The 22,555-nt window shown below is 38.3% G+C and overlaps 1 protein-coding gene across 1 annotated transcript in view; it reads right to left on the bottom strand.

Annotated features, from left to right (window-relative positions):
* Nucleotides 1-416: 416 nt before the first annotated feature.
* The window catches only part of LOC116512454 (cadherin-19-like), a 50,363-nt gene continuing 28,224 nt past the window's right edge, over nucleotides 417-22,555 (bottom strand). The window contains exons 8-11 of the mRNA XM_032222942.1: nucleotides 21,331-21,452; nucleotides 11,366-11,483; nucleotides 2,786-3,037; nucleotides 417-1,628 (exon numbers count right to left, since the gene is read on the bottom strand). Of these exons, the coding sequence (XP_032078833.1) occupies nucleotides 1,117-1,628; nucleotides 2,786-3,037; nucleotides 11,366-11,483; nucleotides 21,331-21,452 (1,004 nt within the window). The 3' untranslated portion in view covers nucleotides 417-1,116. The remainder of the gene's footprint in view (nucleotides 1,629-2,785; nucleotides 3,038-11,365; nucleotides 11,484-21,330; nucleotides 21,453-22,555) is intronic.

Here is a 22,555-nt window from a genome sequence, read left to right as displayed (position 1 = left end):
TTTAGTCTTTTTTCTCTAAACCTATTGCTGCCTTAACAGAAATGCAAAGAATATTTTAAAATTAGATTGTGGTGGAATTCTTGAAGCTATGTAAATAACACTTTGGTTGATATCCTATATACATTTTTTTTGCTATTTTCATCCCACTTCCCCAAGAGTAGCAGTCACAAATATTTTAATATTTTCCCATCATACTCCATGATCAATGTTTTAAAATTTAATCAAATATGTAAAGTAGAATAACTTATTTTACTTGATTCTTGAATCACAAATTCAAATATCTTGCAACTGTTCAAACTCTAATTCTAGTACAGTGATTCCACAAAGTTTATTAACAATTCATACTTTTATTCTAATGTGTTTTAGGAAATAAAATAATTTATATTCTAAAAAATATGTAGAGACATAAGCAACAATCAAATGCTAAGTTATTTGTAATAGCAAACTGGTTAATTTATCTGGGGGGAAAAGCTGTGAGATTTAAGAAAACTGTAGGAAAATATAGGAAGTTTGATCTGGGGATTTACCTATACCTGATAATGGAAAACACATATTATTTTGATCTTCCTCCAGGTTTCTAGTTCACCCACATTATTTTTCATTTTTCTAAATTCATTCATATATAATTCCATATAATTTGCATTTATATTTTCAAACAAAGTGTGTGTGCATATATTAGTTTACTATGATAATACTTAAACTGTAGTCAATATATGTAAAGTTTTGTAAATAGTTCAAAAATTAAAATTCTGCACTCTAATGTCTTTCTTTTGCTGAAAAATTTCCTAGAAAATATAGATTCTGCTCTTGGTTTTAATATGGTGTTTGCAAAATAAAATATACTTGTGCCTGCTAAGACCCAAAAGATAATCTGAGAGTAGCACAATTTGTTACTTATTTCAGAATCTTCTTTTTAAGAATGTGTGTGGCTGAGCTCTTATTCCCATGTGCTGACATTTTTTTTTCAGTTGTGATAGTGTGTATTAGAAAAGGATGTGTCAGCAATAAGATTTGTGCTGAGTTTAACAGTACTTGGCACAGCCATAAATTTCTCTGTCTTCTGATTTTTTCAGATTATCCTAATCATCCTTCCAATTCTTTCCCGCTTGTTTGATATTAGCACTTCTTAACACTTAACCATTCTGCTGAACTGTGACCATTCATGCTTCCTGGACTTTTGACTTGAGGTCTTAGTTCAACAAGGTAATCATAATGGTCATTCATAAATGATCCTACTGAGTTTGATTCCAATGAACTAAGGGACCCAGCCAATGAACCTGTTCCTTCAAAAGCAAAAATCTGGAGGGAATCATAAGGAGGAACATCTGGATCACAATTGGCTTCTTCTAGCTTTTGATTAATGAATTCCCGGAATATTGCACTTTCTGGACCAACTTGAAGAGATTGCCTGTAAAGGCTCTGGATTTCTGTTGTAATATTTCTTCGTGGCTTGTGAGGTCGCAGAACAGTTTGTGGTCTCAGTGCCGAAATATCAAAAGCTTCAGTGTCCTGTTCTCCACCGCCTTCATCATCATACTTGAAAATATTCTCTCTGAATATTTCTCCTTTCTCGTGAAATGCTGCTGGCTTTGTTTGGTGTTTCAAAGCCACAACTGCTAAAACGAATACTGCCAAGCAAGCAAACAAAACAGGGAAAAAAAGATTAACAAATATTTGAGAAGTCTGCAAAGAACAAACATGCAAATCCTAGCCAGCTATGCCGTTAGTTAAATTATGTCTGTGATGGAATGAGGTCATATTTTTAGGTGTCAACTGATAATCTAAGTAATGTGCAAACAGATGTTTAGATTAAATAGTGTGACTGATGAAAATGTCTAAACATAATTGATACATTATGTTGGAGCTAGATATCCTTCTGTAGAACAGAGGAGGTTAAAACTGACTTTCCATTTCTTTTTTTCCCCCTTCTGACACCCCCCCCCCAGTGTCCACCGAAATGAGCTTTAATGGACTGTGGACAGTGGTAAACATTATGAGTTAGCATGGGGAAAAGATGAGCAAAGAGGTCACACTGAGAAAATCCAACCAAGGTCATTGTGGAGTGTTTTGGGCAAAATCTATCTTTCTACACCAGTTTTCAACATTTTTTTCCTTCTGTCTTCATTCCAGTGCTACAGCCACCATGTTATTCTCCACAGGTGGGGGGAGGGTTGGGGGGTTGGGAGGGGACCACTGGAGGCTGGTAAGAAAAACAAGGGCAGAAGAGCTCAAATGTTTCATTCATCTTATGTTCTGGATCCAAGCCATGGTTTTACCAAAATAAATCTAATCCATGATCTAATCCAGGGATATCAAACTGGATTGTTTTGAGGGCTGGATTAGTATTGTACTTCTCCTCTGTGAGCTGGTGTGGGGGGCACAGATGAAAAGGATGCCACCTGCAGCACCCTGCCAGCCAAAAGGGGCATGGGAGGGCACAGGCAGTCCCTGTGACCCATTTTCATCTTGGATGGCCTCCTGCAGCACACACACACACACACACACACACACACACACACACACACACACACCGGTGTTCCGTTTTGACTGGCAAAGTGCTGCAGAAGGCCATCCAGGCTGAAAATGGGGCATGGGGACTACAAGTGGCCTCGTATACCCAATTTTGGATCTCAGAGGCACTGCGGGCTGGTCCTTTGCTATTTCCAGGCTGGCACCATGGGCCAGATTGAAGCAGATTTAAGGTCTTGAGTTTGACCCCCTCCTGGTTTAATCAATGAAAAGGTAGCAGAGATGTATTTTGCATAAGACAGAAGAAAGAAATTACCTAATATTATAAGTAGGCAAGCCACAATAGCAACTAAAGCTTGTACGCTAATCCCCATTGAAATCAGGAATGCTCCATATCTACAGGACAAAAGGCTAACTTCTTCATTACAATCACACACAGTGACTGTTAAAGTGCTGGTGCCAGTTAGAGCAGGGATTCCATTATCCACAATTAGTATGGGCAAGAGATAAAGAAATTGTTCAGAATGATGGAACCGACTTCTTGTAGTAAAGATCCTGGCAGTGTTATCTGTAAAATAATAATAATTTTAAAAAACTATTTATCAACAGATCAGTTTCAGTGCAGAATTTTCAAACTGAATTTAAAAAACGCAAATTTATATTCTTGTAAATTCTACCAATATAACAATAGTAAAAAATTAAAATGTACAACATAACAAAACATTGACTTTCAGTTCTGCGGTATCTAATAGTTATTCACTTTCTCTGGAAAGAGGGAGTTGTAAAAAATACTTATTTTTGCTACAATTGCATCATTTTCCACAATTCCTTACACTGTTATTGGTCTCCCCATTGTTTTTGAGGAATACATACAATTTCACGCAGGCATTTTTAAACAAATGATATCTTTGCTTAGCCTGAACTCCTGAGCTTAAAATTTTGTGTTTTATTACCATTTTTAAAATGTGTTTTGGAAAATGCTTTAAACCAGACTTGAATATTATATTTATGAGTAGCTGGGGTAATGTATAAAATGGCATAACACTAATAAAGCTGTGCAGACTTTCAAAGACAGTGCTTAGAGCAAAATATTCCTTCAAAGCTGATTTGTTCAAGAACACAATTGTGTTCTGTTTCTTTTCCATAATTTTGTCTGCCTCATTTGGCTTCTAGGCATGATGGAGGAGACCCCAAAACAACATGAAGTGCCTTGATAAATCATAATATTGCTGCACCAATGTGAAGCAATATTTGGGCATGTACTGTACATAGGTTACAGGTAATAAAATGCTTTCATGTAGGGTGCTATCATTGACAGTTAATCATGGAACAATAACCTCAGAACTTAGAGGATTTACTGGGGTGCTTATTCCTGAGTTGTATATTAACTTAAAGCCCAAATCAGGGTTAGATATAAATTACAAAATACATATTTAGCCATATAATATCAATAGTCCTGTTAGATACTAGCTTCAGCTATAATGGTTTCCACCAAGGTCCTCTGTTCTGGCAGGAACAGAGGTTTAATCTCATTGGTCGAAGGGTCTGACAGCTCCCTATAAAAGGGCTGCTGTCAGACTCAACCTTTGCTGGATTGTACATAGTTACTATTGAGTCAATAAAGAGCTGTTGTTACCATTAGCCTGTGTGTGCCTTTCCATTACCCGATCTAACACTGGCAACGAAGGTGGGATTGGAAGGCAACTAGGCGAACCAAAAAGAGTGTAGCAATCCAGCAAAGTAAATCAAGCCCGGAGCTCAGTGCAGCTTTGAGCAGCCATTTTTGAGCGGCAAACTCAAAACATGTTCAGAACATAAAATGGCCATGCACGCCCCACTGACTCCGTATGACCCAGTCACTGAGCACTGGGACTCGTATATGCTGAGGTTCAACTGCTTCCTCGAAGCCAACAACCTCATGGGCCTTTCTGAAGGCTGCAAGAAGAACATGTCCCTCAGTTACTGTGGACAGGAAGTGTTCGAAACTGCCAAAGACCTGTCAGAACCAATGCCACTACAATCGATCACTTGGTCCGTGCTCCAGCAGACACTGAGGACTCACTACACTCCCAAGCCATCTAAGCACGTCCGCCGGCACGAATTTAATATTCGCAACCAGAAGGGCGGCAAATCAATCAATGAGTATGCCGTGGCGCTACAAAAGGCCACAGCGTACTGCGAGTTCCGAGATCTTGACAAGCTTATTCTTGACTGCATCATATGTGGTGTGCAAGACATTAATTTACAGAGGAGGTTACTCTCCAAATCTAACCTCACTCTACAAATTGCCTTGGACAAAGCCAGGGCATCAGAATCGGCCATCAAGTCAACAGAAACCCTGCAGTACCAAAGCACTCCACAAGATGCGCGAAAGAACACATGCATTCATCACGAGGCTGCAGAGGCTGAGAGCTCAGAAGGTGAAGAAGATGACAGCTGCCGCATGTGCAGTAGCCACACCAAGCCGGCATGCAAATTCGAACAGCATTTCCCACCTTGCACTAGCTGCGGAGGAGACCATGCCCAATTAGCTTGCCATTTTCGTGACGCTATCTGCCAGCGCTGCGAGTGGAAGGGGCACATCGCCAAAGTTTGCAGAAGCGAGCACCTTATGCCGACCTGGCAGCCAAGAAGCTGATCCAACCGCCAGCGGAGGCCCAACCAAAGGGCATGGCAGAAGCCACCATGGCACTCAGAAGGCGACACCAGAGTCACCTACCACACCTCAATTGGCCAAGTCCGCACTAGGCAGCGAAAAAAGCTGAAGGTCACAGTCCTCATCGAGGGCTCTCCAGTGCGAGATGGAGATTGACACATGGTCATCACTGATCATCATGCCATGGTCTACACTCAAGCGGGCTATCCCTAGCCTGAAGAAGCAGCATCTATGTGCCCCTGACATTTGCCTCTGTGATTACCAGGGGAACTGAGTCCCCATCAGGGGCCAGGGCACCTTCCGGATGCAATTCAAGAAATACAGTGGCCAGCTCCCAATGATGGTGGTCAGTGGTGACCTGCAGAGCCCTGGGGCTTGACTGGTTCGAAGCCCTGGGCCTAGAAGTGACCTGTATCAACGCCTTGAAAGACAAGAGTGCTGAAGCAATTTTTAAGGAGTTCAAGGACAACTTCGGCACCGGTCTGGGTAAGTATGTGGGGACTCCAATCTCTTTTAATTTGGACTCCAACATAGCCCACATAAGGCTACAAACCAGGAGAGTACCTTTCGCTCTCCGCCCCAAAATTGATCTGGAAATTAACAAGCTTGTAGGCCAGGAAATCCTAGAGTCGGTTGATCATGCATGCTGTGACACCCCTATAGTGACACCTGTCAAATCTGGTGGGTCTGCCCGCATTTGCGCAGACTACAAATGCACAATCAATATAGTGTTACAGCAAAGTGCTTACCGTGTACCAATTGTACAGCACCTACTACATTCTTTAGGTCCCGGCAAAGTATTCTCTAAATTGGACGTGCATCAGGCATACCAACAATTGCCACTACGGTGGAAGCCAAAACTATTGTGACATACAGGGGTGCATTCAAATGTCTCCGCCTGCAATTTGAAGTTAGTATCTCCCCTGAACTGTTCCAAAGTGTCATGGGACGGCTTTTGCAGGAGATTCCAGGTGTCGTCCCCTATTTTGATGACATATTGGTATCAGCTGCAAATGAGGCACAACTATTCAAAGGTTTATGAACTGTTTGGGCTAGAATTAGAGACAAAGGCCTCTGTCTCAAAAAAGTAAAATGCCAAATTAATGTGCCAAGGGTTGAATTCTTAGGGTACCTAATTGACAGCTCTGGGATTCACCCGACCCTGACCATGAGAAAAATTAACGCAATTCAGGATGCCCCTACACCTTGCAATCAAACCAAGCTACAGGTGTTCCTCGGGTTCCTTAATTTCTACAGCGTTGCTGAGCCCTTACATCATCTCCTGGCAAAGAATGCGAAGTGGTCCTGGGGCAGAGCCAAGGCTGTCACATTTGCCATGGTAAAAAGACTTCTCTCAGCAGACACATTCATGGTGCAGTACAGCCAGACCCTGCCATTGGTGCTGACTTGCAACACTTCCCCGTTTGGCATCAGAGCCATCCTCAGCCACCACATGCCCAATGGAACTGAGGCTCCCATAGCCTTTTACTCTAGGACCTTGTCCACTGCCGAGCGAAACTACAGCCAGCTGGACCGTGAGGCTTTGGCTGCAGTGGCTGGAGTAAAAAGGTTCCATGAGTACCTATACAGCCATGATTTCGAACTAATTATGGATCATAAACCGCTACTGGGTTTGCTGGCTGGGGACTGACCTACTCCTGTGTCATTATCACCGCAGATGACCAGGTGGACCATTTTCTTAGCTGCCTACTCCTACCGTCTCGTCCACTGACCAGGCTCCACTTTGGGAGCCACTGCCCATTACCAGAACTTCTTGCTGACCCTACCCCTGAGACACCAGTCTAGGATGCACATTGATTTTGCTGGCCCAGTTCATGGCCAGACATTCCTCATAGTTGTGAATGCCTACTCAAAATGGCTAGAGGTAGTTCTGATGACCTCCACTATGGCAGAAGTGGTCATCAAGGTACTACGGAGACTTTTCTCCACACATGTCCTGGCCAACATCCTGGTCTCTGACAACGGGCCCCAATTCATGGCCATGCAATTTGAAACCTTTTTAGCAGCACAGGGAATCAGACATGCCCTGGTCGCACCATTCCATCCGGCCTCCAATGGTCAAGCAGAGAGAATGGTGAGATCTGCAAAAGAAGCCCTATCTAGGATAGGCCTGGGAGATTGGCAAACACGGGTTGACCACTATTTGCTAATTCAGCATATCACACCCAGTGCCACTACAGGGAGAAGCCCTCCGAGCTTCTCATGGGTCGCCGGCAGGGGTGGGTTTCAACCGGTTCACGGCGGTCCCCGCGATCCGGTTGGTCGCTGAACCCGGAAGTAAGTAACTTCCGGGAATGGCGAAGCCCCCCCCCCGCGCCCCACCCGCGCCCGCTCCTTACCCGGTTTTGCCGAATTCTGCGCTTCCACGCATGCACAGGACGCATACAGCGCCTGCGCGATCCTCCAGGAGCAGCTGGAGAATCGCACAGACGCTAGTACGCATGCGCGCGCCTCACGCATGCGCGAGGACACCGCTGGCCTCGTTCCAACCGAACCGGTTGGAATGGGGTGAGAAACCCACCCCTGGTCGCCGGCTAAGGTCCCACTTAGACCGGCTACACCCAAACTATTCTGCTGCATCGCCCCCTGACTCCACGAGCAAAATTTGGAATTTTAGCATAGGGGATTCAGTTTACGCCCACAACTATGCCGGGTGAACTTTGTGGATTCCTGCCACAGTTATAGGCATCACTGGGCCTCGCGCTTATCTTGTAGAGCTCAAGGACGGTTGGAATTGGAGAAGTCACATTGACCAATTCCGTGGCTGCCTCTCCAACTCCACTCTTAGGCAACCAGAGGTTACTCCTGCATGAGTTAGCCAAAGCCCTACCCAAACAGAGTAAGGACTCACTCTGTCCACAGGCAGCTCAAGCCCGAGGTTACCGGGGAACTTATCTGGTTGTGTTGCAGGCCCGCAGGGAGCTCCAAGCGAACTGGCTCTAGAAGCTCCAGTCATGGCCTGTGAAAGGTTCCAGGAGCTTCCACCAAGTGGAGCTGCAGAGCAAACAGGTCCGTCCGACCTGTCCAAAGAACACCCTCCGACTGAACTGCACAGGTCAGGCAGAGCTACCAAAAAGCCCGCCTATATGCATCACTACATAACCAGTAGGATTATTCCATCTAAGAGGGGAGGAGTGTTAGATACTAGCTTCAGCTATAATGGTTTCCACCAAGGTCCTCTGTTCCGGTGGGAACAGAGGTTTAATCTCATTGGTCGAAGGTAGCAGTATCACCTTCCCTGTAAAAGGGATGCTGTCAGACTCAACCTTTGCTGGATTGTACATAGTTGCTACTGAGTTAATAAAGAGCTGTTGTTACCATTAGCCTATGTGTGTTCCAATCTAACAAGTCCTTTAGGAAATTATACTTAAATACGATGGGTTTGGAATTCAGGATACCATATTTTCAAGTCCAAAAGTAAACATGTCACTTCTTATTTATACCACCGTGAACTTTCCAGAAGTTAGCTTTATTGATTTATTCAGTTAGTCAGAACATTTATTATAATTAGCAAAGTAAATATGAGCAATGTATGCTTTGGCTGAATTAGAAATAGCTCTTCTTCTAAGTCTCTGCCGGCTACCTTTAGTGACCTTTGCTGTAATTTTTATCAGCTGTTCAACTTAGATTTTCCCTTCAGATTTTTTAAAATTAGTATCCCCTCTTTCTCAGTTTTCGGGATCCATATGCAGCACAGAAAAGTCATCCCCATGATAACATCAGTAGAAAGAAGTAAAAAAAGTTATATAATTATGAATTTCATTTCTTTTGCCTTCATTTCATTTTTAGCAAATGCAGCTTAAGCATTTATTAATATTACACCTTTACTTCATTTTAAATCCAGCCTCTTTGCTTTTGTATATGCTTTTCTAATAACACTCAGTACTTGGCAGCTTTACCAGATAATAGAAAGGTCTTTACTTTGAAAATTTCTCATATTTAGATAGCAACTATGAACCTTTCAAATAGATTTCTTCGCATTTTTTTAAAAAAACCAAGAACCTGAACTAAAGATTTATAAAATAGCTCTTAAAATAAGAGGCTAATCAATTATACTTTTCAATGATGCCAAGGATATCTCAATAATTTATTGGAGGTCCTACCAAGCACCCCATTTTCAGACATTCCTGTGTAGATTTTTTTTCTATCAAAAGAAAGTTGACCACAACTCTTTTTCCTTTATATTTGATAAACAGATAGTATTGAGTTACCATAGGTAAATAAGTTAAGGGACAGAAAAATTAAAGGATGAAAAAGAGAAAGGATGAATAAACAGATTATGTCTAGCAGAGGAAAGAACAGGTGCACAAAAATGATTTTTTGGGGGCCTATAGTTGGCTTCAGATCAAGTACAGTTTTTTATACTAATGGTTATTACTTCAGCTCATGGATAATGTAAGCTTATTTATGTAGGAAAACTATATGCTCTAAACTTACTATCACTGACCTATCTGCACTCTTGCCTACTAAAAAATAGGCCTAATAATAAATGCTGTTTAGAAAGCCAGAGATCATGTACCCAGCTTAACCAGTATCTTAAGCCATATATGACCCAGTCACAAAGACTTAGCCTCTGTTTTTTAAAAAAACCAACAACACAGGAGAGAACAGATAATATTTCTTAGCTAGGAATTCCTCGGGGGATTACAATCTTATAATTTAAAGCAAAGGATAACAAAACCGAACAGAGTTTATGACTTTATAGTAGAGATGACCTAGAGCTTAGAGAAAATAGTGGAAATAAATTTGAGGAATAAAAAATAGAATGCTGGTTATAACAAACCAGATGAAAATTATTGGGAGATCTGGTACTTTTTCTTGTCACCTCTCATTCTTCCTTGGATAATTTCTTCTCTGGTTGTCTGTTTTTTACTATCAATCACACTGCACAACATTTTACAATCAAAGCTCTTCCAATAACTCAAGTCAGCTTGTAAATGCATAGCCTTTTGATGACCTTCTAGCCACTGGATAATTATTTCAGGTGGTGAGAATTTACTGTGATATGAACAGTCTCTCAAAATAGATCACTGAAATCTCGAACACCATTTTTAAATGTCTTATTTAAAGATTGAGGTTTATTTATTTAGTTAGTTTGTCAAACATATATGAGATAACAGGTTTAAGTATAAACATGGACATGAACACAGGAAATGGGTGCGAATAAATGGGGACAATAAGACAGGGACGGTAGGCACACTGGTGCACTTATGCACGCCCTGTTACAGACTTCTTACGAATGGGGTGAGGTCCAAGGTAGACAGTTTAAGGTTAAAGTTATGGGGGTATGGGGGAAGAAACCATAGAGTCAGGTAGAACATTCCAGACATTGACCACTCCCTTGCTGAAGTCAATCACGTTTGGAGAGCTTTACTTTATTAGCAGAAGATCCACTATTTTTACCATTATTAACAAAATATGTCCACTAAGACATCCCACATCTCCTATGGACTACCACAACAGCCATACCCACTGTGGGGCAAAATAGTGTTCAAGATAAGGACGGCTACGAAGATGTCCACAGCCAGCAGCAATGTCACTGCCAAGGACACCATGTATGGCAATAGTGACCCCCAAAGGCAAAGAGGAAGAGAGGCTGACAGTTGTCAGGCCTCATAATCTGGAGATGGATTAGGCCCACGGATTAGGTGCAATGAAGCAAGCACAGAGGAAATGGAAGCCAGACTCTTCGAAACAGCTGAGTAGGGTACTTAGTTGAGTACCACGCAGCAGGGAATATGGCTGAGGAACAAAAGCAGGACTATAACAGTGTTCAGGATGACCAAGTAAATGGGAAAGAGAGGGTGACAGGGACAGTAGCCAAACGAGATTACTCAATGACAATTCCTGCAATTGGCACACAGCAAAGAGAAGTTTTCAAAGGACCATCAAGAGAAAGTGCATAGAGAAGAGATCTTTAATGGTCACCAGGAGTCTATGGACATTCTCAATCTCCAGGTGATGGTTGCCCCAAAGGTGTTTTCCAAAAGGACTTTAATTGGACTTTTTTTTTTCTCTTTGAGGAGATGTATCTCAGGCTGTGATTCTGAGCCATGACAGCTACTAATGTTAACAGAAGGGAGAACTCAGAGTAGTGGTGCCCTTGGAGGCCATTTTTCAAAGTAAGCAAAACATTCCTTTGATATGAACATTCTGTTTCTAATCTAATAATGAAAAAGAAATGAATTCAAATATCCCAAAACCATGTTTAATACCTACTTTCATTATCTTCAAGTTCAAAACGGGAACCGTTTTTGCTCTCTTCCGTCAAATAGAATGAAAAATTATGGTTTTCCATAGCATCATCTTTATCTACTGCACTGATTGTTTGGATGAGCTGGAAACAAAAATCAATAAACAACGTGTTTAGTGCCAAAGATTATTGCTTGGCTTTTAATGCAATGGGTCACAACTGCAGGCAATATATTATATTCAATTAACAAAGTTTGTCTCTAAAGGGCAGGAAATGTTTTTAATTGCTGTTACAAACTGACATTATTTAATTCAACCTTTTTTAGGGCAGTTGGTTTTTTTAAAAAATGCCTTACAATTATGCCACTTGATTTTGTATTGATTGGAAGGAGATACTCACTAAATTCTTGATAATTTAGTAATGCAAATTACTTTTAAAATAGCAATGAAAAGGTTAACTAAAGTTTCCATAAGCAACAAAGAGGGACAGGAAAAGGAATGAATAAAGTATTCTACTCTTTGTTTTTCAAGATGAAAAGTATAACTTTATATGTTTGAACATAACCTTCAATATCTATTTCCTTCCTGTGCAGAAACCTCATTGGCAGCACTTAAATGATGTATTATGGTAGCTGCGACCCAAAAAATGTGACAGGTATATGTGCTGGATTGTTGATTCTTTGAGATTGTAACAGATTGAATATGGGAACACTCAATTGTTTTTTCAAAGAAGGAAAATATTCCTCACTGACAAACATATCAAACTAAATTGCTATGTGTAAGAAAAGTAAAAATTAGCATATTTGCATTAAAAAAAGGATAAATTTTACATCTCATAAACATGTCATGTTACAATTGCCATAATAACCCATTATTTCCATGGCAGGAAAAAAATGCTACTATTGTCAGTAAAAGTTGTTTACTGCCTCACACATTATTTTGAAAACACTCTTTAATTTCCCATTTCAATTCAATTTTATAAAGCACCCCTTAATAATTAACCAGTTGGCTAAAACCAGATTTATGCATATTTCCATTAATGTTTTAAAATTGTTTTCCCTCTTTTTTCCTTAAAAAAAAAGGAGCAATACCTTTATTTTGTCATCATGTCCCATAGTATTTAAGAAGTGCACATTTCTTGTTATGCCTGACATAAAAGAATTATTATGATTACATCAGTGACATACATTTAGTTCAGCCATCACCCATGGAAAAATATGCCTTGGAATAGCATATTTTGGAAACGCAGACACTTAAGTATTAGTATGATATATTGTGCCTTGGGGCTGAATCAGCAAATTTCAATTAGACTATTGTATGAATGAAATTGTTGATTCAGCTTAACAGGATTGCAATAGGTGGAAGTCCAACTTCCCACTCTCAGTATTACTCTTATGGTTGTTCTAAGGAGCAATTCCTGTTGCTATAGTTGCACAAATAATAGTGTTGGAAGGGACTTTGGTGGTCTTCTAGTCCAACCCGATACCACTTCCGATAAATGGTTGCCCAATTTCTTCTTTAAAAACTTTCACTGTTGGAGCACCACAACTTCTGAAAGCAAGTCATTCCAAATATTAACTGTTTTAACTGTCAGAAAAATTATCCTTAGTTCCAGGTTGCTTTTCTCTTTGATTAGTTTCCATCCATTACTCTACTTTAAAGATGTGATAAAAGAAACATTTTACACACAATATAAGTTTTATGGTTGATGCATGTTTTCCATACTTTTTCTTCCTTTGATATATTCCTATATATCAGTGGTTCCCAAACTTGGCAACTTTAAGACTTGTGGACTTCAACTCCCAGAATTCTCTGGGAGTTGAAGTCCACAAGTCTTAAAGTTGCCAGGTTTGAGAACCACTGATATATATCAATATATATAGGAATTATATATATATTTAATTATAAATATAATTTATAATTTAGCTATAATATAAAGAACCTTACCTCATACACTGAGAAACAAACACCAATTTCTCAGGGTTTAAATAAGGAGGATGTAGATGTGCTAATCTTTTCTATGTGCTCATGTTTTCTTTGTGTTTTACCAATGGTGTGTAGATAGCTATAGACAGTAAATGTCAGACATTCAACTGTTTTGTCTCCTATATTCTAACTTATCCTAGAAAAACTTCATCTCATAAAGCAAGATACAATTAAATTAATACATGCATCAAATATTTATTTGTCTATTTGGTATGCATGTGTATACATAAAACATTTGGGGCAGAATTCAGCAAAATCAATGAGTTTCTAAAAATATGAATTCTGGTGTTGTGGCTGAATTAAAAGTGGAAAAATCATCTAGAGATGTACATAGTAAGATATTTTTGGCACTTTCTTAGTTTCTTAAAGCAGAAGTGGAGCCATAGTTTACTGGCTGAATATGTGATTTTCATACAAAATACCCCAGATTCAATTTCCTGCATCTCCAAACTGAGCTGGGGAAAAAAAATCATCTTCCCAGCAACCTTGGATAACAGCTGCCAGCCATTAACTACCTAGGATTAGATGGACCATTGGCAGCTTTCCATGTTCCTAATTTGGCATCTAACGGCCAAAGGAGGAGGGAATTGCTTAGTAAACAGCTGGATTTCCATGCATCTTTCCTTAGATTTAAAGCTTCTACTGGCAATATAAGAAGAAAAAGAAAATTGTCTATTTTCTAATTCAAAGTAGCTAATGACACTGAATAAATAATGACACCATTGGGTTTGAGTCAGGAAATTGGTGATGAAAGAAGGTTAAGTCCCCACTTTGCAGATTGAACTGGTCTATAGTCTTGGATATTCCACATTGTGTTCAGTTTGGTCTTAGATTAATTACTTAAATTTAGCAAATTATTAGCTCTTCCATAGGCTGGATTTTAAAAACAACAGTATTGCACTAATTATATTTGGATCAAGGTTTAGAATGCAAAAGTAATATAGTTAGTCTATATCTTGGAAACCCAGCATCTGCAGTTGGCCTATTGATTGTAATCTAATTGCTAAGAACTGTGTTGTATCAAGCCTCATTAATCTGAAAACTGAAATTATCTACAAGGCATTGAAAAAGACAACTGGGTACCTGCCTAACATTTGCTTAAATGGACTATGTGTTTGCAATAGTAATTTAACACTCTGGGAAGGCTATTCCTACTGATGCCGGCTAGAGATATTTTCTCACATTTATTTCTACATGCTGTCATTCAAACTGATAAAAGGCAATTTGCATTCAAAATTGTTTTGAGAGAGTAGAGAAATTTGGAAACACTTTATGGTAGAATTTTGCCCTGATTTAGCAAGGAGATGGCACTGTATCTGTTGTCCTTTATTTTGTCCTTGTCTCTTCATCAGTTTACATAAGCCTCTATTCTTCTCACACTTCCAGTAAATCCTAAAGGAAATTATCATGGTGGAAGAGCTATGATTAGGCTTTTTCAATAATGATATTCTCAGACAAATTTGGAGAAATTGTCACCCCAATATCTTTGCCCACAAGTTTGGAAAAGAGTTTGGACAGGATGAGTGGCCTATCTTTAATATCTACCATCCCAAAGAGCAAACAGATGCATCATGCAGGTACTTAGGAGAATGATGAAAAAGCCACATTTTAAAAATATGTGATCAGAATTGTTTTTAAATGCCAGAAAAGAAAGGATGTTCTATTTCTACTTCCAAAATAAATAAATCTGTCTGGACACTTGATTCGACAAGGCGGGGTGATGGAATATCACCAGTTGACCTAGATTTAAACATGATGAAACCCTAAGATTTGAGAAGCTAAAGGGGCTCTGCATGCAAGTACCACAAACAACTGAAATCAACAAGGATGCTACCAAAATGCATAATGAATCCATAGTTGAGTGAGAGACAGGTCTCTTTGATTAGAAAATATGAATGCATGCAGAAACAAAGCATAATGTAATTAATGAGAATCATGATGGATTGATTGATATATGAGTGGTGTGAGGGCCTAGAGGTGGAGCTCTTGTCTCACAATCAGGAGGCTTGTCTCACAATCAGGAGGCTGTGAGTTCAATCCTAGGTAGATGCTGATATTTCTCTCTCTGGGCACGTTGAGAATATATCTGCTGAATATACTAGGAAGGTCATCCAGCCAGTAAACAGCTCCATTCAGTTGCCCAGACTCCACCCCACAAGGGATTATGGGATCATTAAAAGATGATGATGATAGATTAATATATAGAAATATGCATATATGAAACTAAAACAAAATTGTAATAAATGGAAAAGAATCTTGAATGTTCAAACCCTCCTGCAGATTGTAACCCCCTAAGCCGTACATTGTTTAGTTTATGCCTAGAACTTGCTCTAATAACCTTGGAGTATTGACTACTATCAGGAAACCTTGGAGTATAGGCTAATATCATATTCAGTGCTGTCAACTGAGGTACATAATCCTTAGCAGAGACAATAATCAACCTATGTTTACTGAAAGCAAAGTATATAGAATCAGTTCTTCAGGAGATGATGGCACTCACTATATTATAGATTATGGCTAGGTTTTAGGTGGCTGCTTAAACCACATCTTCCTTTTGTACTAAGGATAAGAAAAACAGCTTAATTCAGATAGTGTCCTTTGGAGTAATGACATTGATAATGTTTTTCAATGAACCTGGAGTAAAGCTTATTGTACTGGATGAATGGGGTGATTTCTATAATAGTGTTTGATTTTGGAAGTTTGATTTGTTTCAGCTCTAGAGAATTCTAGATATATTAAAAAAAATATTCTGATAGTTCTTTAAAAGACTTTTATGCATTTTAATATTGCATTTATTCAATTCATTTTTCTTGCATAATTGCATTTTTCCTATATGTTCTCCTCTCAGTAACTCAGGGGAGGAAAGCTATTTATATATGTGAAGAAGAGAATAACAAAGTGAATCTTCAATATGGCTTTCATTTATTCAGAAAGCTCCTCCATTTTACATATTAAAACATTTCACTTAAACTGTTATTGTTTATAGTATTTAGGATATTTTTTGAAAGGGAGCTTATGTCAAGTCAACAGGCCTCATTTTTATTATAATTGCTGATTTATGCTAAGTGTTAGGTAAATAAGTGTTGTTTTACCATTTCTGACTGAAAGTGCACACTTTCACCCACTTTACAATACATTAAATTGAGTAAATTGCCATATTAAATTCAATCCACATATGATCCTCAAATTGCAGGGATTTGTGTCAAAATAAATATGTACAAATGTGGAAAGACACAGATAAATTCAATGTTTTGTGTTCAGCTGGATTCTTGCATTTGAGCAAACAAAAGTCATATCTGCAAGGCATAACATTAGCCACCAGAATATTTTCAAAGTGATTTGGGAAAACAGATTTCCCATTTCTATAGAAAATGCATAAATAATGGGTAAATATGATTTTTTTTAACAAAAATATGTACAAAAACAATATATATTAGGTAAACATATGTCAATATAAAATACATTTTGTGATTTTTTTCTTTTTAAAGCAATTTACTGGAAATAAATAACAATATAAAACTAACATGGGCTAGTTTTATAGTGATTTGTATATCCTAATTCTATTATGAGTAGGAACAAAATTGGAAGCAATATTAATACAACAAAAAAGCAATATGCCTTGTCCCTGAAAAAAAATCAGTTCCAGCAAAGATAATGGTAAAGTACTTCTTCGTGCTTAGTCTTATCTACAAAAGCTGAACAGGAAATATTTTCAGGCTTTTGCTCTTCACATTATTTTCCTATTGAGAGATTTGAAGCAGAACATTCCATCCATTTTTCTGTATAGTTCCAGGTCATCATAATTCTAACAGAGTCCAATTCTTTCCTTTGTAATACTTTAGATCAATTTGGTCCCCTTTTATATTGTTTGATAAATTGCTGCCATTCTGGCATACTTGTTGGAAAGGAAGTATTTTTGAAGGCAATAGAATTTATCTGCAAACTGAAGCCCTTCTGTAGATGTTGTGACCTACCTGCCCTACTATTTCAAGTGTGACATTAAGCAGCGGAATAAGAAGTGTGACTGCTTGGTGTTTCATGTTCCCCATGCTATGACATCCAAAGGGCATCTTTCCATCTCCTTTAACAGAAATATATTAACTTTTCTTCTTTTTGATACAAGGAAGAAAAAATCAAGGGCAATTGCAAAGTTTAATTAGTGTAGCTAGTGCTTGGCCACCTACCACTGACAGCAAAAGATTTATGCCTTCAATGCAGAGCTATCATTAATCAATTTAGTGCATCTACCAAATTCTTTTAATCCCAGTTGAGTTTTGATACTAAAGTTTATCTTCAGCTATGCCATATCAAGATTTTATGCTCGTATTGTGATATCTGGCTCAATCCTTCAAACATCACATGCAATGCAATTGACAATCTCTTCTGTGATTCCACCACCACCACCCCGGTAGATTCTACTTTGCCACAAATTATGTTTATGATTATTTTTTGATGCACTGACTAGAACAATGTTTCTGAATCTTGGAAATATTAAGATGAGTGGCTGGGGAACTCTGGGAGTTGAAATCCACACATCTAAATCTTGCTAACGTTGAGAAACACTTTACTAGAGTTCTGTACCTTCCAGAACAATGACCAAATTGTAGAAATGAATTGGAATACTGATCTCCTATCTTCTCCTTTCACCTTTAACATGGGGCAAGAAAGTTGTAAGAAGGAAATGTATAATTGTTTACTTCAGAGATGGGCGGCACATGAATTAACAACTGGTTCACCCAGCACAAAAAATGTGAGAGTGCACATGCGTCCGACCTTTCATGCATGCACTTTGCACACATGCCTTGCACCCATGCATGCAGCATCAAGAACAAGCCTAAATAGGACAGCAAAGCACCAGGGCAGGTGGGTGGGGATAGGGACCGGTTTGCCCGAACCAGTCTGAACCGACAGCAGCCCACCACTAGTTTACTCCCCTTGACCATTCTTCATCAATTCATGCAATAGAACAGCAGTAAAAAGTAAAAGGCAATGTAGCAGTTTTGTGAAAACCACTGAAGTTCTAGCACTTTGAACATTCGTCAAGATTACATGCATAGACAAAAGAGGTGTTGCTCATACTACTATAGCAATCATCTTATCTTTTTTGACTTTGTTCTTGCTAATGTCAGTCATACATGTATGTATATGACACATATATTGTCCTCTCCTATTTTGAAGATCTATATAGGAATCTGTGGTTAAAACTAAAATTATGGACTCATGGGGAGATTGAGCTATTCACACAAAACTAATGATATTCTTGCTTAGCTGCTAAACTATGCATATAGTTACTGGCTTCTTAACTAGTTTTTTTTGAAGGAATCTAAAATAGCAAGACAATCTTCTCTCATAGTTAAATTAGACAATGGCATTGCCTGCTTATAACTAATGCACAGTGCAGGATCAACATGTGTTGATCATGTTTTCATGATGATGATTCGTATGTCAGACATCATGTTGAAGTTGCATTATCATATAATTTATTTAATGGCATGATGATACACATATTCTTGTTTTGATACTATCAGATCCTCCCAGGTAAACCCAGTTTTTTTTAAAAAAACCTCGTTTTTCTTAGTCATATAATGTTATGACTGTGAGTAGAGGCTGTGAGTTCGATCCTAGGTAGCAGCAGATATTTTTCTCTCTGGTCACAATGAGTAACTATCTATTGTGAACTCTGCATTGGTGACAGGAAGGGCATCTGGCTGGTAAACATTCAGCTCCATTCAGTTTTTCTGACTCCACCCTGATGCAAGGGATTACGGGGTCATTAAAAGAGAAAAATAAATAAATAATGCTATGATTGTATCAACTGTAGACAAAGATACACAGAAATGAAGCTTTGCTGAAGGCAACAATATATCAAAGAGTGAGATTTCTATTGCCCAATTAATGTAATTTAATATTTCAAGTGGAATAGGGAATAATGCTGTTCTGACACACACACCCTTTTCCGACCTGCAAATCACCCAGACACAGGCTTGGCTATTTGCCACTTTTTAATTACAGATTTATCGACTTCTTTGGTTGAAAGCCCAGACAAGACTCACATGCAAGAATAGTTGGCAGCAACCCAAAATCCAACAGGCACAGATACAATACAGACAGAGTATTCTAATACTGTTTCAAACGGTTGTGTCCTGCTAATGACCCCTCCCAACTTCTTCATTTATATACTCTCTTGAGAAAGGTCAAGCCACAACCATCTGGGGTTAATTATCATCTCTGAGTCTGCCTCCACAGCTGCTGCTTCCATTTCTCCGCCCTTCTTTGTCTTGCCTCAAGAACAAACTGCCTTGAATCCTCCCCACTGCTCCATGCCTCAGGCACCTCCTGGTGGCTAACCACCCTCTTTGGTCCCTGCTCTGAGTCTGAACCATGCCCAGGGTCCTCCACATTTTCCCTGGCAGACTCATATTGTTCCTCGCTATCCGAGTCCATCAGCAGCTCAACCGGATCCTGCTGGGCCACAACAGATGCCTTGTTTTGATTCTTAAAATAATTAAGATTCTAAGAGCATCTCTACTCCTCAGGTTTATTAGTCTTGTGTAGAACCAAGAGCCAATCAAATTGTAGTCATAAGTGAGGATAGATGTCTTAGCCAGTTGTTGCTCAGTTTTGGCCAAGAAATTAAAGCTAAAACTAAATGAAATTGAGATAATTCTGCACATACATTTGATCTGATTTGATTAGATTTGATATGACAAGTCAAATTCAACCCCATCATTAATTTTAGTTTCTTTGAGCACTTTGAGTTTCTAAGAGCCAAGTTCTGCTTATGGAAAAATGGTAGGATCATTTTTTTTTCCATAAGCAGAACCTGGCTGTTAGAAATGCCCAAAGAAACTAAAATTCATATCAACAGCTAAAACAGCATTGCAAGTGGTTGCTATTAAAATGGCAAGAAATGATTCAATAACCCTAAATTGGAGATAGAGGACAATGTAGATTGGGACATCTCTTGGAACTCCTCAATACTGTTTCATTTTATTTTCAGGTCTATGCCCTCTTTATAACAGTGAAGGTTAAACATAGAGAGAGGTAAAGGAAAACTAAGCAGAGGATAAAAATAACTTCTTTTTTTGTAGTTAACACTTCATCCTAGCATACAATCTTTCTGTAAAGACAAACAGAACAATATATGGCTATGAAGATACAAGTAACCTGAAGTCAGAACAAAGCTTCTCTTTGCATTTCTGATGTAGAAGAAAAAAGAATAATGTTATAACTAGATAAGTAGAATAGAATAGAATAACAGAATTGGAAGGGACTTTGGAGGTCTTCTAGTCCAACCTCCTGCTTAGGCAGGAAACCCTACACCATTTCAGACAAATGGTTATCCAATATCTTCTTAAAAACTTCCAGTGTTAGAGCATTCACAACTTCTGCAGGCAAGTTGTTCCACTGATTAATTGTTTAACTGCCAGGAAATTTCTCCTCAGTTCTAAGATGCTTCTCTCCTTGATTAGTTTCCACACATTGTTTCTTGAGCTACACTCAAGTGCTTTGGAGAATAGTTTGACTCCCTCTTCTTTGTGGCAGCCCCTGGGATTTTGGAACACTGCTATCATGTCTCCTCCTAGTCCTTCTTTTCATTAAACTAGACATACCCAGTTCCTGCAACCGTTCCTCATATGTTTTAGACTCCAGTCCCTTAATCATCTTTGTTGCTCTTCACTACAGCTGAAAGATTTTATTCCAGATACGTGCATGAACAAAAAAGTCGTACAAGATTTCCTACAAGAAGGAAACATTGGCAGATAGAATAGAATAAGATAGAGTTCTTTATTGGCCAAGTGTGATTGGACACACAAGGAATTTGTCTTTGGTACAAATGCTCTCAGTGTGCATAAAGACAAGATACATTCATCAAGAATCATAAGGTACAACGCTTAATGATAGTCATAAGGCACAAATAAGCAATCAGGAAACAATGAATATCAATATAAATCACAATAAATCTCAGGAGAATTTTAATACTTTTTACAAAGTGTTAGTCTTACCTGTCCAGCTCTTGAATTCTCGCACACATAAGTCTCATAGTATTCTGCAAATTCTGGTGCATATTCATTTGCATCAAGAACTTTAATATAAACATTTACTTCTGACATTTGTTTTGGGTTTACTAAATTAGAAGAGAACAAAAATAAAAAAACACAACAGAATGGAAAGTCAACAGCCTTTTCTCTACTGTTGCAATTCTCTTTCTTTCTCTTTCTCTTCAAAAATCCTTTCTAAGGAACATTGTGACGTTCAGTTTAGATTTTAAATAAAAAGTATTATAAACAAGACTACAATCAACATTAATATATGACAAAATGAAATCACAATAAAAACAATAAAGTGTTTTGCATGTTGCTTCTTGTATATCATCTTATAAAAATCTTCTATAAGAAATGATTCATAAATGATCTAATACAACGTTGGCAACTACAAATATTAATTCAGATACATTCTGTATTTGATTATTGCTATAATATAGCTTATAGAAATTAAACAGCAAATTAAAAAAATTCATATTTCTTCATGAGTGAAAAATTGATGTGTATGTATGTATGTATGTATGTATGTATGTATGCATGCAAGGAAGGAAGGAAGGAAGGAAGGAAGGAAGGAAGGAAGGAAGGAAGGAAGGAAGGAAGGGATGGAGGTTTTGTAAATAATTGAGTGAATATATGTTAAATTCAAATCCTTTTGCACAGATGGGTCTTTGCTTAAGGCATTCAGAAAAGAACTATATAACAGTGAATTGCACTATATTTAAATTAGCTTAATTATCAAGATGATTTGTGAGCTGTAAGCTAGACAAATGTATAAAGCCACACTTTTTTCCTTAATTACTTAAGTGAATTAAAGCGCAATATGGTACAATTTGCTCTGATATATACTCAACTGAATTCAGTAGAGCTAGAAAGTAGGCCTTTCTTACTGCAAGGAAGTGTTCAAAAATTGCAGCCGTTACCTTCTGTTTTCTAAGATACACTTCTACTAGTGAATGCTTAAATAAATAGTAAAGTAAAATATTTAATTATACACTAAAAAGAAAAGTGAAAGAGTTTGTGGATATAATTTCAACACCTGTCTGTAAGAATTTTCCATTGTGCCAATGCGCTATAAATGCATATAATATTATCAGAAATTTGGATAAATAATTTCTTTTGACTATTTATGTAGCATAACATGGAAACTAGTGTGATATCATGCAGAAGGATTGTGTAGTAAATCTGA

Source organism: Thamnophis elegans, chromosome 8, assembly GCF_009769535.1.
Source record: "Thamnophis elegans isolate rThaEle1 chromosome 8, rThaEle1.pri, whole genome shotgun sequence".
Classification (NCBI taxonomy): domain Eukaryota; kingdom Metazoa; phylum Chordata; class Lepidosauria; order Squamata; family Colubridae; genus Thamnophis; species Thamnophis elegans.
Note: the sequence above shows the minus strand (reverse complement) of the source record. Positions and strands in the feature narration are given on the sequence as shown.